This window comes from Leuresthes tenuis, unplaced genomic scaffold (genome assembly GCF_036924035.1).
Source record: "Leuresthes tenuis unplaced genomic scaffold, fLeuTen1.0.hap1 SCAF_19, whole genome shotgun sequence".
In the NCBI taxonomy this organism is placed as follows: Eukaryota; Metazoa; Chordata; class Actinopteri; order Atheriniformes; family Atherinopsidae; genus Leuresthes; species Leuresthes tenuis.
In genome coordinates, this window is record NW_027325373.1 from 10,304,442 (window position 1) to 10,322,570 (window position 18,129).

An 18,129-nucleotide genomic window follows, 5' to 3' on the forward strand; every position below is an offset into this window, starting at 1 on the left:
TGTTGTCACCAAGGGTTGGCTTGAAACTGTTTATTTCATACACCGAATGAGCGGGGTTAGTCGCTGAAATGGTTACACATCGGGAGGTAGATAACACGGGAGACACCAAACATTAAACCGACTGCCTTCACTAGACTCCGCTGACAGTCAAACATCTTACAGCATTATCCTGCGCCTTTGTTGTCAGGTGGTAGCAGTTCGACTGTTTTTCCTTCGAGCTAGCTAACTCAATCAGTTATATAGAAGGTAAATCGGTGCTTGAAATGAATACAATGACTTTTTGACGTCGCTAAAACATCCCGAAAGAGGGATCGATCACACATTGAGTCAAAGGAGTCGCTACCGAAGAGGAAGTTTGACATAACGAGGTAAACGGATATGAGAGAAGCTAGATGCTACAATTCACTGCTGGTTTAAAACGGATGGTTTCGATTAGATTTACCTAATTTTAACAGAAAGTCTTACTGCCAGGACCGAGGCTGGTTGGGCATGAGACACCATGATATAGTGCGTATGCAGTCAGTCTGTCGTTAGCTAAGGCAACTTTAGCTAGCAGCAACTTTTCATAGTTGTGAACCCTGACTTCCTTTTTCAAGTTTTGAACACAAACTCAGGATTTATGACAGCATATAAACGTGTCAAAACAAGGTAAAAGTAGCTCGCTGTCCATCATTTCCTGATTCTGTTCAACGTTATCATCTCATTTGGATCCAGACTGTTTCTCATTCGAATAGATTATGTATTTTAAATTATTGGCCCTTTAGATTTTAAACAATCACTGATTTATACCTCTGTGCTATAGGTAGTGTTAATAATATGTGTCATTTTGTCTAAACCTCAGTGTGTTCAATCCAAACATCAGAAAAGAGTGAAAAGCTACGTATTACGGTCACATTGACAATATTTTTTTAATAATATATATATATATTTCATTTTAAGAATGAATAAGGTTGAAATGTTGAGCTCTGTCAGCTTGCAGGAATACATCTTCCAAACATCTTCCAAGTTTGTGTGGTTTCTGCTTTTTAACAGGCCCATATTTTCTCTTTAGAGTACTAATTCTCATTACTCTCCTATGTTTCTGTGCTAAAAGAGAAATAATTCCCTTGTGACTAAAACCTTTTCTGAAGTACATGACCAGACAAAAACAAGGCATTTTGTCTTCAAAATTCAGTTGGCCTGTGCCTGTTTGATGTTTATCTGAATGCTTATCTCTATCTTGAATGTTTTTTTTTGTCTGAATTAATCTTTAAAGTGGATGCCAACTTTATTCCTGTTAATTCAACACTACTTTGAAATAGTACTTCAGGTTTTTCTTTCAACACATTGGCTGTAGTCTTAACAATGTAACATTATTCTCTGCAAGTTGACTTTAATCTGGCAATTTCAGGGGGGGCGGGAAGGGAGAAAAATTATATTAACAACCTCCTTTTTTAATTTTTTCCTTCATGGCGTGACCCGACTACTCCATCATGGATCAGATTTTTTTGTTACATTTGATGACAGAAAAACTTTTATTGCTGTTTAATATTTTTCTGCGATGCATGTCCGCATGTGAAAACAGATAAGTCACAGGAAAATACAGTATTTACTTGAGTAGACCTTTCTGGACACAATCCATTACTCTGGCATAATGATAGCTACTCTGTGTGAAACTGTAGCTGCATAGAAAATAAAACTTGACTCTGTGAAATGTGAATCTTCCTTTCCCAACTTGAGCAAAAGACAGCGAGAGTTGCAACTGCTAATCTGAATTTATCTTTAAAGAGAAAGTCATGTAGTTGAATCAGCTGCTCGGGGCAGCATTGTGTTCGAACAGTACTCGTCTATCGATCCAGACTAAAGATGATGATTTGAGATGTTGTGATAGCTTTCAGATATTTTGCTCTCATCACACAGAGCAAGTGATCAAATTAGTAAGTGATGCTGCTCTGTTCTTCTCCATGTCCTAACCATAACCCCAATGTTTCATTGCAAAATTAGGATATTTGCATGATATTAACAGTATCCATGTATACAAGCAGCACTGCCTAATCTATCTATTGTTCTGGAGGTATATTTCAGGGAACTGGTGTGATTTGAGATTTGAATGTTCGTGGTCAAATTGGTGGCTGGTTTTCTGTTGTTGAAGTTGTTTGAAATTCTCCATAATGCAATTTTACCGTCACCAAATCAACATCTTACTTTTGTGCTGTTTATTGTTGTCCTCTGTGACGGTTGATTCTTTGTGTTTATATAGTTGCTGTCAGTTCCAACAGTTCCACACTGTCATATTTACAAGATGTGCATTTTCCTCTGCCTTTTCCTGGGAAACAACTCTTTTATTCTTGCTTCTCGCAGAGAACACATGTCGTCTGCCGCAGAGACTGTGGAAAATGCCTCTATTATTTCAGAGAGCATGGCTCATGACGGAAACCGCTTGTGGATTGGTAACATCGATCCCAAAATCACAGAGTGAGTAAATCCACCTCTGGTTTCTACCAGGCTCGTGTTTTCTTCACACATTTAGAAAGAGGTTCAGCTCTTCCATGTCATCCATCTTGATTTTATACATTAATGTTGTGACACTCAATGACTATAAGGCTCTTGGTTGAAAAAGAAGTTATCCATGTATACTTTCCACATTTAATAGGGATAAATCTCAGATAACTAGAGTAAAAGTATAAACATCGTATAAACCACTATTGGCATTGAAAAAATGGCTGAATGGGGAGCAACCTTTCATGTTGATGTTAGCAGTTGCTATAATTTAGCCCATGTTATAAACCTCAGGCATTGGTTTTCAACTTACGTGGCTCTGACTCATAGAGAGGCAACATGCGCGTGTATGATTAATTAACAGTGTGTGTTGTGTGTGAGTGTGTCAAAGGCTGAGACAGAACAGACAGGGCTGGGTGTGTGAAAGAGAGGCAGTGAGGCGCGGAGACCTGCTCTGCTAAGGAGCAGCCATCATTCCTCACTCACCTGCCCTGTTTACTCTCTCCGTGTCAACCCGTAGCTGCCTGTGTGTGTGCATGTGCGTGTAAGCATGTCTAAATGCACAGTTAAAGTTTGGGTGGCAGCTGGTGGAGGTGCAGGCTTCAACATACAGAAGTCTGTGAACATCATTGGTCTGTCTCACGTCATCAGACGCACGCACACACTCCCATCACACACCTCTTTGGTTGTGATGCATGTGTTAAAGGCTGTGTGTGCTGTTGATTGATAAGTACATCCCCACGTATTTTGGGATGGAGGGAAGGTATATTTTCAGGGTGAGGGGTGTGTTTGTGCGCCCATGGGGGCTGCTGGAGAATGTACGGGCCGCAGTTCTGGTGGGCGTCTAGACAGGCGTTTCCTTCCCCTTCCCCTGCTCTGCTCTACTTCTTCTTAAATAGTCCACCACTTCACAGTATGGAGGGAAAACAAGAGAAATGCCCGTGGCCCCTGCTGTTGATTGGGAAGATTAATTAGCTCCAGGATGGAACACGCAGGACCCTCTCTGTTTGTCCTGGTCAGCCAAACTCAGTGTTGAGTAGGAATGTAGCGTTGATTCTGATTCTGATTACACGAGCCCACATCACCAAACATACATTTGTTTCAGAATTTGAAATAGATAATAACTATTCTGTTTCAGCTAAGGAAATCATTGAAAAATGTGTTTAACAAGAGGGTTTCCAAATCAGTACATCAATACTTTCACTTGACTTGTAGTAATTAAATGATATTTTGACTTCTTGCAGTTGTACTTTTCCATATTTTCAGGTATTCTGAAGAAAGAAAAAAAAAAAGCATCCTTTGAATACACATGGGTCCCAAAAACTGACAGGTGAAGTGAGTAACTCTGAGCATCTTGTTCTGCTGGAAAATCTTGGGTCCTGGCATTTATGTGGATGTTGCTTTGACACATACCACCTACAGTACCTAAATATTGTTTCAGACCAAGCACCCTGCCCTCCCCCACATGGCAGCCGCACTTCCGAATGGTAGCACCCTCCCCCAGAAGAACAATGTGCTCGGGCACAATGCAATAAGTGTTTAGGTAAGGATCCCAAGTGAGAAAGCAAACCGTTGACCCAGACCCCAAACTGCTCAGATCAAAATCTGTTTGTACGAATGCATCATATGAAGCTTGATCCCACCTATTTCTGCTCTGGTTGGTCGGGGTGAAACATTAGGAATATTCAGATGTGATGATGTAAGAAGGCAGCATTTAATTTTGTTTATAATGTACTGCCTACGAGACAAATACGTTTCAGCCAGCATGTAGTTATGATTAATTACAAGCGTTTTTACAAGCTTTCTTGCTGGAAGAAAGAAGAAAAGGTTTCAGCTGGCTTCATATTTTCCAATGACGGGCTCCAAAATGAGGAAAAAGACATTCTAATATGGGATTTTTAAAGATAAACTTGTGTCCTTCATTCTGTTGCCGATAGCAACCATTTGAAAAAACAAAGACTCCTTTAAATGATAAAGTAATATGATACGTTTCTTCTCACAGTCTGTTTTTTGCTCTTGTTTTTTTCCCCCGTTATTTCCTCGCACATCTCACAAAGCAGAAGCAAAGCAGGTAGAACTGGAGTTTTCACCACTTATTCATGCTTTTGCACTTTTGCCTGCTTGGTAGTAATCCATCACCTTCTTTTTCTTTGTTCTCTCCCTGGACTTCGTGTTACATGTGAAGTTGTGGACCGGGAATTCTCCTGCCTGAGCGTTTTATGTGAAGTCCACCTTCTTTCAGTTCTAAAGTTTTATGTTATCAGGACATAGTTTTGAAAAGAATTGTGTGGTCCTTGCCAGGTCTTAAAATTAGGTAAGGAGAACCTCAGATGAACAGCGACACATGACACGTTACACTCTGCCATTATTTATTTTACATGCAGAGGCCGTATGTGAAAACTTAAGCACACTAAATACAATTTTATCAGCAGCCAGGTACTGCTAATCAAATGCACTTTAGTGATTGACCATCAGCAAGTGTGAGCACTCCTGTAAAAGCAGATGTTTTGGCAGCTTGCGTTCAGGTGTGTGTTGGCACAGTGGAGACAACGAAAGGCGTCAGAAATTATGTTAGAGATGCAACTGTTTCTGCCCACCAATCAGAAAAGGCCATTAAGACCATAATAAGACCACTTAGAAACGTGAAATTTAGAAATATTCAAAAAGAGCTGCCAAAGTTCCAAGGACTGGAAATACCAGCAAAGTCACCTCAAATGTGCAATACAGGTCTGTGTTAGCATGTTAAATATTAAGGTTCACATTAATATTGTGTACATTTAGAAAAACACTGAACAAGTCTGGATAGTTTGAAAAGGTTGCCTGATGAAAGCCTCTCCTCTCTAAAAAGAACATGGCAGCACAGCTTAGGTTTGAAGAGGTGCACCTCAATAAACCACAAGACTTCTGGAACTAATGTCGTTTGGACAGATATGACCAAAGTCGAGATGTTTGGTCATAATGCACAGCAGCATGACCTGAGTAAACCAAACACAGCATATCAGCACAAACACCTCATATCAACTGTCAAGCACGGGGGTGGAGGGATGATGGTTTGAGCTTGTTTTGCAGCCACAGGACCTGGGCACCTTGCTGTCATCAAGTCCTCCATGAACTCTTCTGTATACCGAAATATACTAGAGCCTAATGTGAGGCCATCTGTCCGACAGCTAAAGCTTGGCTGAAACTGGGTCACACAGCAGCAAATCTACAACAGAATGTCTGAAAAAGAAAAAAATAACCAGTGTTGCAATGGTCCAAGTCAAAGTTTAGACCTCAACCCGACTGAATTGCTGCGGCGGGACCATTAGAGAGCTGTGCATACATGAATGCCCACTAACCTCGCTCAACTTAAGCAGCATTGTAAAGAACAAAACTGGGCCAAAATTCCTCCACAACACTATGAGAGACTGCCAAAATCAAACGGAAAATAATTTTCCTTTTTGGGAGTGATAAACTATTATTCAATTTAGAACAACTATTTAAAGTCATGGGGTGATCCCAGTCGTTTCACACTGCCACCACATTTTGCCCAGTGGAATATGACACGTGCTGCTGTTCATCTGACGTTGAATTTCCCTAATTTTAAGACCTGGATTTTTTTTCCATTTTGTCCTGATACACACAAAAAAAAGTGTGGGCTTTCATTGTCACATTACTGTAGCTGCACAGCCAGAAAGTCGAGACTGAACCCCTCCTCTTTTAAATTTATTCCCTTCTGACCTGCACTTTTCCCGACCAAACTTCTTGTCTTATCTTTTTCTGGACTGGACTCACGAATCTCCCATTTTCCTTCCTTCCTCCTCTCTGCTTCTGAGCTCTTGTATCTGTCTCACCTGGCTTCTCACCTCCTCTTTTCTTCTGGCTTATCCTTCTCCTCCTACACCTTTCACCTTGCTGTCAACATCCCCTCCCTGAACTTTACTCTCCCTTTGCCCACCTTTCCCTCCCTTTTCCTCCCTTTCCTCTCCCTTCTCTCCCCCTCTTCCTTTGGTGGTTTTTACAGCCCCCATGAGGAGCGTCCCATTGTGGTTCAGCCGGCTAGCATCCAAAAATGTTCTTGGAGTGTCTACTATATAATCTCTCTCAAAAATAACACTTGTGCAATAGAATGTGGCCGTACAGCACCATCACAAGATAAAACTTTATGTGTTGCAAAATTTAAAAGTAGTTGTATTTGGCTGAAATACAACTATGTATATGTATATGTATATTTTCCCTGTGTTGTGACTTACTTGGGGGCTAACATCAGCGTGTTTGGCTCAGCCGCACCAAACTCCTATAATAAATCAGTTAAATTTAAGGAAAGTGCTCTCATTTCCTGATGAGTGATTCCCCTGTGCAGTTGTGCGCTAAGACAGAAGTTAATCTATCAGTGCGTGAGAAAATGGTTGATCAGATGAAGTGCAATAAAGAATTTTCTATGTAAGTGAGTGTAGTGCAGGATGAGCCATCTCCACATGGGAGGCTTGCAGGGTGTTGTCTGGGAAAAGCAGAAATTCTTGCTTGCCTATAAAACCCTCCAGGGAGTCGTAGAGGGGTGGAAGACATTAGTACAACCTGTTGCTTAAATCCCCTCTCCAGCCTCAGCATCCAGCATTGAGTCCCATTCAAACACATGAATGCACAATTGTGTGAGCACGTCATACGGCCACTTTTACTGTGACACACATACACACATGCACAAAAAAACACTTAAGGCTTAAAAATAACAGGCGCCTGAACAATAAAAGACTGCAGCATTAATTTCTCCTCAACACCTGAGGTCACTCTGAGGCCTGAACAGTTACACAAGGTAACAGCAGCGGAACATAAACACAGGAAGGTGTTTGCTTGTTTTATTTTGTTCTTGCTTTTCACTGCTTAAAGGGGCTCTTAACCTTATCAAATTGGGCAAAAAACAAACAATAAAAACCAATTGATAATGATAAAATGAATGATGGCTGGGTTACGTAAGTAACTCCTCATACATCATTAAATCGTGCAGTATTGGCCACCGTGTGTGGGGTTCAGAAAAACTCATTGGTGTCACAGCTGGTCGATCCCATTGCACATTTGTAACTAGTTGATTATATCCTAGTTGATTAGCCGGTGCCAATTATAACAAGGAAAAAGTTCAAATACCAAATTCTGATTTGTGATGGAAAACACAGAGAGCACAGCTGTAAAGAAACGCTGTGCTGTGAGAAACGTGGGCGATGAAAGTGAGTTGTAAAGCAGCTGTACACAAGGCAGACACCACTGTTTTTGTACTCATTGTCTCTATGATTTGTGACTTGGATAGTGACATAAGTTAAAGGTCCGTCAGGGCTGTAGGAGAGTCAGAATTTATTTGTAGTTATGTTAGTGTTTCTCTACTAATATGTAATCATCAAATATCCCCAGTAGTAGAGTGCATCCAGCTGTCGTTCTTTAGTTGTTCCTGAGATCATTTGTGGCAACAGCAGTTGCTCTCCTCTGACAGCAAATCACCTCTACGATGACACAACTTTGTCCTGATTTGTGTCAGATGTCACTGGCAATAGCAATATGTTTTTATTTCAGACCCTGAGATCCATTATCTCCTGATGTTATCTCCCAAAGGTCATATGATGGTTTTTATCTCCTCCTTCGTGGCGGCTCGTTTTTTAGAAATACCGACACGGTACGCTATAGTTTTTAATTGTGTTGTACTTTCAGCTCTTTCATTCTCCATAAAGATACATAGATTTTAAAGATAGCATCTCTCTAAAAGTGTTGCAGCAGGAGGTTTGAAGGGTTTTGAGCACCATCGGGCTGGTGCAATGTCTCTGTTGACATTTTTTTTGATAGTTCGTTCCTCAAGGTGCTGCCAGTTTATGTTATTCATAGTCCGACAAGTTCCACCCAAATGCAGCATTTTATTCATGAAAACACGGTAGATTGCTCATCCTTCTCCTGGGAGAAGATTTAACTCAATTAAGGGACACCAGACTTGTGTGCTCTGAGGCCTGAGACTATAAATAGAAATGAAGTGATTCACACAGAGCACATCTCCAACAGCTTTGGTCAGCTATCAGTTTTAGCCTTAAAGAATAGGAATGTTCTAGTTTTTTTTTTTTTTTTTTAGTGTTCTTTTACATTAAATTGAATGTGGATTTGTAAAAGATATCATTTCAATATTTGACAGAACAAGGAGCAGAACATGTTTGCTGGAAACATTTTTCCAAGCCTCTGGTCATTTACAGAAACCGCAGTGAAAATCTTCTCCAAGTGACCCTGAACTCATTGCTCTGTTCTTTGCTCTCAGAGAAATATTTTTTCCCATGGCTGCTGGTGGTCAGTAACACGCACGCTGCATAGCTCTTCAGTGAGCAAATCTCTATCGTCATTCATAGTCCAACAGTCCACAGCAGCTCCGCACAGTCAATGGAGGTTGTTTGTGCAGAACTCAGTGCTCAGGGGGGATTTGAGCCTTCCTTTGTTTTATTCCCTCATTGTCCTGCTACTGTATCCTCAGCATTGTCTTAATAAGAGATTTACTGTCACTGGCCTGCCACACCAGCTGGCCTGCTGCTAAAAAGGTGTCAAGGTGAGAAAGCTGTCATTCTCATTAGCCTCAGATGACAGATTCACAGACTGAACGGTGGCAAAGAGCCTGTGGAGCTGATCCACGTGACAGTTTCACAGCGGCGTCCCACCGTAGTTCATGTTGTCGAGGCCTGATATGGGCTGTAAGTTTGTTGTCTGAAAAGAAACTTTACCAAAGTATTTCTCACACATTTTTGCGTTCTCTCTCTCTCGCACCATTCCTCTCTCAACAGATATCACCTCATAAAGTTGCTGGAGAAGTTTGGCAATGTTAAACAGTTTGACTTCCTGTTTCATAAGTCTGGGCCTTTGGAGGGGCAACCACGGGGCTACTGCTTTGTCAACTTCAACACCAGAGAGGTACGTTTAAAAAAAAAAAAAAAAAAAATTCACTTATTTTATTATTCTTGCTGCCATACTTAGATTTGTGTGCTGTATATAAAAATTTTGATTACTAAAAGAGATTAAAACCATTTTTTTTGGTGGGGAAAAACCCTAAATCCACAAATATAATCTCAAATTGGTGCAGTAATTTTAAGTTATGTACACATACTCAGAGCATAAAAAGAGTAATTTTGTCCCTTGATGTGAACTATTACAATCAGACGCTCTATATTATATCACAGGAGGACCCCTCATTGATTTTAATATGATTCAACAGATTAGAATTGTTCAACAAACTTAATGAGACATCCACAAATGGTACAAGAATGAGCAGTCAGAACTTCTTTGTATGTCTGACTGAAGTGGACCAAGAAAAAGAAAAAGGGTAAAAAAAAAATTAAATAAAAGAGGACTTAAGAGGAGTGAGCTCAGCTTCACAGGTTCAGCAGGCAGTATTTGCTTTTGAGTGTGCCTGGGGATCATGATAAGCATCTAGTTGCACCGCTAGTGTCTGTCAGTGGGATATGAAACCCTCCCAACAGGATTATACAGAGGAAGCGAGTGTTTGTCTTACACACTTACGCACAGTTGTGTGTAGATATAGTTGGATGAAGAACTTCATTAGTACATTTTTAGCATCAAAGCCACTTATGCATTTGATTAGACCAAACTACAGAGGCACACACACCTCAGTTATGGCCCTCTGCAGGCAGAAGGGCCCATCATCATCTATTATAATTTCTTCTCTCTCTAATGATTTAATTACTTTGATGCAATTAACTCGTCTGGTTTTTAGAAACATTTTTTAAAGACTCTGTCTTTTTTCTCTTGCTGATGTTCTCTCTCTGTGGTTGTCTGCAGGAAGCAGAGAGGGCGATCCAGTGTTTAAATGGGAAGCTGGCTTTGTCCAAAAAGCTGGTTGTACGCTGGGCGCACGCTCAGGTGAGGGTAAGTCTCAAGCTCAATCCATACAGTACACAAACTTCTAAAAAATAAAACATGAATGATTGACTGTGGCTGCAGACAGTATGTGCATTTGAAACCAAAGGTTTAGATTCATAGCCGTTGCTGGCATTAAATCTGTGGAATTTCTGACTTTAAGAGAGAAAAGTGAAGCGAACACGATGCCTGTTGCCACACAAATAGAAACGAGACCCAAAGAAAAACAGTTAGACTTAAGATGAAGAGCACTGATGAAAGCAGATCTTGGATCTGCTTTGTTTGATATGATGATTGTGTATTTTTCATCAGTTAAGTTTTTTGATATTACTGCTGCTGTAGCTTATTTACAGAGAGCACAGAAATGCCAGCGCTACCTATGCCTGTGTCTGAACAATAGACAGCCTGCTGACGAAGGATGAAGGGATATCCTGTATAGAGACGACTCACGCCCTACGCACGCACACACACACACACACACACACACACACACACACACACACACACACACACATGCGCACAAAGATACGGTCGAGGGAGGTGAAGGTCAACCCTGCCGCCTCTTAGACAACACGCTGTTAGATAAATCTGCTCACAGATTCATAGGAACTGGGCTACGTCCACTATTCCAACCAAAAATAGCAGCTGACTCTCACAAATACACAATTTTAGATGGTTTCATCCCAGATGTATTTAGTCCGTTCTGACTTTGGATGATTCAAATGCCAAAAAAAAAAAAAATCGATGTAACTACTTAGCTTACAAAAAGTGTCCTCGCTGTGCTGTTCCCTCATGTTTGACTTTAGTTCACATGTAATATGAATGGGTTTTTAGATGTTGTGCTGCATGAATGGAGTGACCTCTGATGTTCACTATCATCTGGTTTTGATGCTCTTTCAAGGGGCAAATCACCCACCCACCCATCCTCACCTCTTGCAATTTGCAGCCAGCGTGCACACTGCTCAGAGCTGGAGTTTGGTCTCTAATGTTTTTAGCTGCCATTTAGACTTGCCTTTTGTAATTGTGTCCAGACTGCTAGCAGTGACACCACAGAACAAAGCAAACTGATCAATGGACATGCCAGCATGGGTTTAAATGCTGTATTTTGATCCTTCACTTGAAATAAAGATTATATACAACAACATGATACTACATTCCCCGGTGACACTGCCCTGGTAGACACAGCCCCATAGCGATCTGTTTTATTCTCCATGATTGCTTTATGGTAGTATCTGCACTCAGCATGCCGCCAAAGAGCTCAGCTGTCCCACCTCTTTTTTACTCATTTTATTCTTTATATTGCTCAGAATCTGGGAAAAGCTTGGAGGTTTATGAATCATTGTAATCAAATGTGCCCAGCAGGCAGGTATAGCATCAAAAGCATTCACTATGGCATGTTAAGTCATCACACCAGATTCTAAAGTATGAACTGAGTCAATACTTGAAAATGTTTTTCTTAGTGGTTTCACCCTGGAGGGATTTCACAGGTTGTGTTTCTTTATAGCGACTCAGATCATAGTGTTGACTTAGTTCCAGACCCCCCCCCCCCAACCCAATGAGCCGATGTTTGTTTAAAGAAGCCACACAAGATCCAAGCCCTTATGTTGAAGTGTTGCCCTGGTACCTCTGGTGTTGGAGGGGACTCGAGGGGACTGGCCTGTGATTTTTGCCACAGTCAGTTTTTATTATAAAAGCTTTGTAAAGGTTTGTCTTCACTGATTCCAATCCAGAAGTGACACCCTGGTATCAGTGAGTCCAAGACAAGCACCATTTAACCCCCACAACTTGACTTTATTACACACCTTTAGGAGAGAGCAAATCGCTCTCATAAGGTTTTATTTAACCTTAAGTATTACTCTAAAGTCTTATTGATAATCCAGCCATTTTTTATACCCGCTTCAACCTGTTCAAGATCGTGGGGGGGGTGGGGCCGAGGCCGGCTACCATCGGGCGGGATTGGTCGCTATTCCATTACAGGGAGAAAACCAAGAACAACACCCATACCTACAGTGAATTTACAATAACTAGCTAACCTAATCTGTGTATTTTTGAGTTGTGGGAGGAAGCTGTAATATCCAAAACCCGCGCAGGTACAAGGAGAAGCTGCAAATTCCACAAAGATTCAAACTGGGGAAACTTTTCGCTGTGAGGAAACTTCTGTGCTGCCTCTTATTACCAATCACAATAAGATATTTAAATCTGTTAATGAAGTTTTTCTGAAGTTCGGGACCATATTTATTAGTGTTATTTCACATTTATCATTACATGGTTCAACCTTTTTGTTTGACACGTCCTATTTGGAAGTGGACAGATTTGTTAGGAATCAATAACTAAGTTTTTTTTGTTGTTTTTTTTTTTAAGAAAAATTGTACCACTTCTTACTTTTTTGCCAATTCAATTACATTTCTATGACACTTAAGATCTTAAGTGATTGATTAGATAATCAACAAGTTAAAAAAAAAAATTCTATCTGTATTATATTAGTTATTACATGAGAATTTGTACATTATTACAAGTTCCCATGAAACAGCTAGTCTGTTAGCTTCTGCATATTTAACCAAGGAGCCCAGTCCCTACCAGGTCTGCTCTGATATGTCAGCTCCACCAGCCAGAGCAGGCAACATTATTCTCATTCTCATTATTCTGCATCAGCTGCTGAAATTGCTGAGAGATCATTATAACACGGAGGTTTAACCAAACAACTAGAATCATTTTGTGATGGCTTTCCCATTACGTAGGCCTTTGATTGTTTACTGGTTCAGTATGGCCTTACTGGCTCTATGCAGATCTATGTGCATTCCGCCCACATGCCTTTAGGAATAGGTGGAAGGGAAGGGTCCTGGCTGGTGGAATGGTCATTGTTTTACGCTTATTCTTGGCTATACGTGTTGTTTATGTCATGGGACAGTATGTAAAAATGTGTGTATGCGTTTGTGCGCTCATGTCACTGCAGCTGATTCTGTTCCAGCTATGTCAACTGCAGCTTTGTCAGATGATTTCTAAGCATTATATTTCTGTTAATGGAAGCTGCTGCAACAAGCCCTGGAGATTATTATAGCAGTCATGTGACCTATGCTTTCTTTTTTTTTCCTTTTTCCTTTTTGTTTTTTCTCCACAGGTTACGAGAACTCTGTGTTGGCTGTTGGAGATGTTTGGAAGGTGGTTTTGAAAGGAATGAGTGCAGATGTTGGTTGTTGCTCGTCAGCTGGTCCCACTTTATCCTCCCTCATCCCTTAGGGTGTGATTATGAGCTGGACACGGTCCTGCTTGGTTACTGTCTGCTCGAACAGAGACAAACAGCATCAGCTCAACTGTTTAATGATACTCATATTTGCGGAGGAGAACTCAATTTGGCTCTCCAGAGAATTGCTGTCTGTATTTATTGTTTCTTAATGTCAGGTTGATATTATTCCTTGTTAATCTTATCCAATCTCACTGACAGCTTCTTTTTATTGATGTACGTTGTGACTGTCCTTGTGTGTATGTGTGTCGTTTCTTGCTCTGCTTGTTATTTTACTCCTTTTGTTTGTCTCCCTCCATCTGTGTGTCTCTCTCTTCTTTTTTTTTTTTTTTGCTCACTGTTTACCGTTTACAGAGATTCGAAGGTTTCCGTAATGACAAGACGATGCCGCCAAGCCTGGAACCTTCATGCAGTGGTTCAGCAGAGGCAGGATCCATAACGACCAGCCACCTCAGGTTGGCATCATTCACACATATTTACCATTTGAACTTTTTGCTCTGTTAAATTCTTCTCAGACTTGAGCATGTTTACTCACGATGCGACGCTGCTTCACTATAAATTTACCCAGCAAAAGACATTATTTCATCATCACGCCCCTGCTTCAGCCCCAATTTAGGATTTCTTGGCTATGTATAGCGTTGTTGTGACCACATTTCAAAGCCCCTGCCTTTAAAGTAAACTGTAAAAAAAAAAAAAGACATTTGATTGGTGGCTTTTCATGTCTGCTAAGCCTGCAAACACTAGTTACTCAACGACCGTTAAACTAAAATAAAAACAGCCTATTTTTACCATTCATATGAATGTACATGTGAATTGACATGCTGTTTTTATTGTGTGTTGCATGGTGAATTTATTTGGACAGGCTTATGGTAGCCTCCCTCCAATTTTAGCAAATTAAGCATGCAATGTGTGTATTTGTTCAACAAGTGCTAGTTAGCTTGATAAGGTTAATAAAGTTTTCATTATAAAGGTCATGGGTGTGAGCCCCACACACGTCATCATTTGTCTTATTACTCCATAACTTAGCCAATGAAACCATGTTGAATCAAAGCAAAGGTGCAGGCAGCTTCCCTTCCACTAAACTCCCTTTTAAATAGTTTTAGTCAGAACTAAAAGACAACTCTGAACCATTAAATTGCTCAGTGGGAAGTTAGCACAGTACAAGCATTGTTAAGGTATCACTTTGCTTTAAGCATCTGAACTTAGTGGCTGTTTATAAAAACTTCTATAATCTTTTAAAACCCAAGAATCTAACCTCCAAACTCACTTCATGTTGTGCAGTGGGCCAGGTGGAAAATTTCCAGGCTCAAACTCTTTTACCTCAGACATGGTCAGATGCCACCTCAGCATACTGAGACTTAACTGAGGCAGCACAAATACGCTAACATATCCCCCACTGTCCTCAAGCTTGGGCCCTGAAGTTGTAACGAGAGAACTGGTGGGCTTTTTTGCTTTCACCACAGCTCAAGCTGAGTTCATCTGAGTACAGCTGGACCCACACTTTGGCTCCAGAACCATCTGGGTGTAAGTGTTGAAGTACTGTCAAAGCAAATTCCAAGATGTTCCATTAATGTGGCTACATTCGCAGCCCCTTTTCTCACACACACACACACACACACACACACACACACACACACACACTGCAAATGTTGCTCTGTTAGGTCAGCGTATGGTGTATGTGTCAACTCCAACCAATACAGTGCTGTGTGAGTAGAAAACTGTCAGCTATCAGGTTCTTCTGTGGAAAAGGTTGCACACTTTGCCTCTAGTGTAAACTTCACTTCACAACATCATTCTCTCCACACAGCACAAGAGAGGAAATGCACACTTAACCCCCCCCATTCCCCCACTCTTCTTTCATTCTACTGCTTTTTAGATACTTCGCTCACACACTTACTCATTCCCTCCTTCACTCCCCCTCTCAAGCACTACAATTTTTCCTGCCATCTTCTCTCACTTGCGCCTCCATATTCTGTTTCACCGTTTAAATAAAAGCTTCTCTCTGCTGTCTCATGCAGTTGTTGATCTCTTGCTTATGCTTCATTCCGCCTGTCACTAAGAGTGCTAATAGCTCTTTTTTTTTTCCGAACCCCTCAGCCAAAAGCTCAGTCTGTCCATCACTGAGTTTGTCCTTCATCCTCTCCTTCCCTCTTCATCCTCACTGTTAAAATCTTCCCTCTCTGCCCCCCCCCCTCTAGCACCAGTGCTAAGATTCGTGCCATCGAGGCCAAGCTCCAGATGATGGAGGACAATCCTGACGATAACTACTCTGGCCCCTCGGCCTACGTTTACAACAAACCGCAGGAGAAGAAGCGCTGGGAGCCCTACTCGAAATCGCACCACAGTAACCAGAGCAGGCCCTTCCGCAGGTTTAGGAGATGACCCATCCTCCCTTTTATTCTGGAGCCCTCCTTGTCCCTGTTTACAACACCTCAGCCCCCACCTTCACACAGACAGTCTTTTCTCTAGACTATTCACACCTGAGATGGGAGTAGATGATTTGGAAGTTGAGCAACAGCCGGACTTTAATGATGATCATGGTGAAGCCCTGAAAGTGCTTTTTCCCCCTCCGTGTTGATTCAGGCTACCCTACCATCGCTGTTACGTAGTCGGACATATGGCTTGTACCCGACTGCTGTGGAAGTTGTCTCCTTTGTCACTTGAGCAGGTTATTCATGGAGCTGTAAGTCACATGATGCACAGCTCAAATGTTGTTGTTCGGGAGTCTAAATGCTGATTTTGTTGTTGTTTTTGACATGCCTTCTTCGTTGCAGATCACCTTATTTAAACCATTTTTTTTTTCTTTTGGAAGCCTAACTTTTTGGTCCGGCTTTATTTTCAAGACTTGTCACTGGTCTGTATAAGCAGAATTAAAATAAAAGGGCCACAAGCCACATAGTGACCCTTATTGTTCCAATATTCTGTTTAGTTGGTTTTCTTTTTTTCTTTTAAACTTTATTTGTGTGTTTGTGTGGTCACTTCCTACTGTCCCCCTCTTTTTACCAACATCTGTTTCATGTGCATATTTTTGGTTATTTTCCTTGGCTCTGATCTCATTACTTTAATTTCAATTAAAGTTTAATAACCATACCTATAATGATAGTAACATAAGTTGTAGATATAAACTTGCCAGACCTGCTCCAAGCCTTTTATTACCAGATGCTGTTATTAAAAGGATTATCCAATAAAAGTTGATGCACCTTCATCACAACTAAGGAGCTCTCAAAATTTTACTGAATTTATTAAAAAGAAAACCGTGAACACAAACCTACCATGGCAACGCTGTTTACAATGGGCAGACAACCTCGGCTACTGTTGCATTTTTGATGTTCAGTTTTCTTTCCCACCTATATAACGAATATTACATGAAATCTAGAATGTGTACAGTCTCCTATACTCTGTAATTAATTGATTAATTCACTTTTGGTTGGTCCTCACACCGCTCAAGTAAAAGAATCTCTTATCTAGCTTGGTTTTGATTCCATTTTGTGGTCATAGTTCAACATGGTATTTTCACCCCCCCCCCCCCCCCCCCTTCTCCCCCCTCCCCCCACCTTTCAGGTTGAACATGCAGTATGAGCCAATGAAAACAGACTTTTTTTCTTTCTTTCTTTCTTTCTTTTTTTTTTTTTTTTAATCTGAATTTGGTTGTCTGGAGGATACATTTGCTCACCAGCAACATCAGTCTTTCTGGGAACCAACCAAGCAGGTTTACCACCCGATTATACATATAGCAGTGGGGCTGGAAATCCGCTCATACTGGATGGAAACAGGCTAATATAAAAAGGGACAATTAAAATCCTACCTCTTGACATCAGCAAGCAATTCTTTGAATTTCTATGTTGTAAAATCACTATCAATAAAAGGCCTCAAATATGTTTTCGGTTGAAATGAACTTTTCTTTGAGATGCATTATATATTTATTTTCTTTTTCTTTTGATTGGACGGTCTCTCACTGATTTTTGCGCATATTCGTGGAATCTTTGCGGATTGCCCGGTGAGCCGGTGTTGGCGCACGCATGTCCTGTAATTATGAGTCTTGCCTTTCGCGGAAAGATCCCGTGAGTTTTTGCAGCCTGAGCTGCTTTCTTTTTCACGAAAGCTTTTTGGTTGGTTGTTTTTCTTCGTAAAGATTAGGCCGAGAAAAACAACAGTTCTACGGACCAGCGTAGATGGGTTGAAATAAAACTTAAAGAAAATCTAATTATGAGGTTATTCTCTGTCTCCGAGACTTCTTTTAAATACGGCCTGTACAGAACTTCAGATGTTTGTGTGAATAACATTTATTTAAGCCGTAAAAGTTCTAGTGATGGTCATCAAATAACGTTGTACCTGAGCCGTGATTCTCATCCGAATTTAAATGAATAAACTACATTCAATTTTGTGCGTTTTGGGATTTCAATAAATGCAGTCTCACAATTTTCAGTTGCGTTGTGATCCGTTCTTATTGGTCTGTTTAAATGTGTAGGCCTTCAGCTGAAACTAGATGTGAAAATGAAATAATCGGAATGTTTATTCAAATGCGCAAAAAAATAAAAAAA

The 18,129-nt window shown here is 40.8% G+C and overlaps 1 protein-coding gene across 2 annotated transcripts; it reads left to right on the forward strand.

Annotated features, from left to right (window-relative positions):
- Positions 1 to 137: 137 nt before the first annotated feature.
- On the forward strand, positions 138 to 17,190 carry rbm18 (RNA binding motif protein 18). Of its 2 annotated transcripts, none has more exons than XM_072372037.1 (6): positions 138 to 368; positions 2,341 to 2,454; positions 9,258 to 9,384; positions 10,270 to 10,356; positions 13,943 to 14,043; positions 15,787 to 17,190. In XM_072372037.1, the coding sequence occupies exons 2-6, from the start codon at positions 2,348 to 2,350 to the stop codon at positions 15,968 to 15,970; spliced, it is 606 nt and encodes a 201-aa protein (XP_072228138.1). In that variant the 5' UTR covers positions 138 to 368; positions 2,341 to 2,347; the 3' UTR covers positions 15,971 to 17,190. The 2 variants fall into 2 exon arrangements, with proteins under 2 accessions (XP_072228138.1, XP_072228139.1); XM_072372038.1 differs by having other exon boundaries at positions 140 to 368; positions 10,270 to 10,350.
- Positions 17,191 to 18,129: the final 939 nt, after the last annotated feature.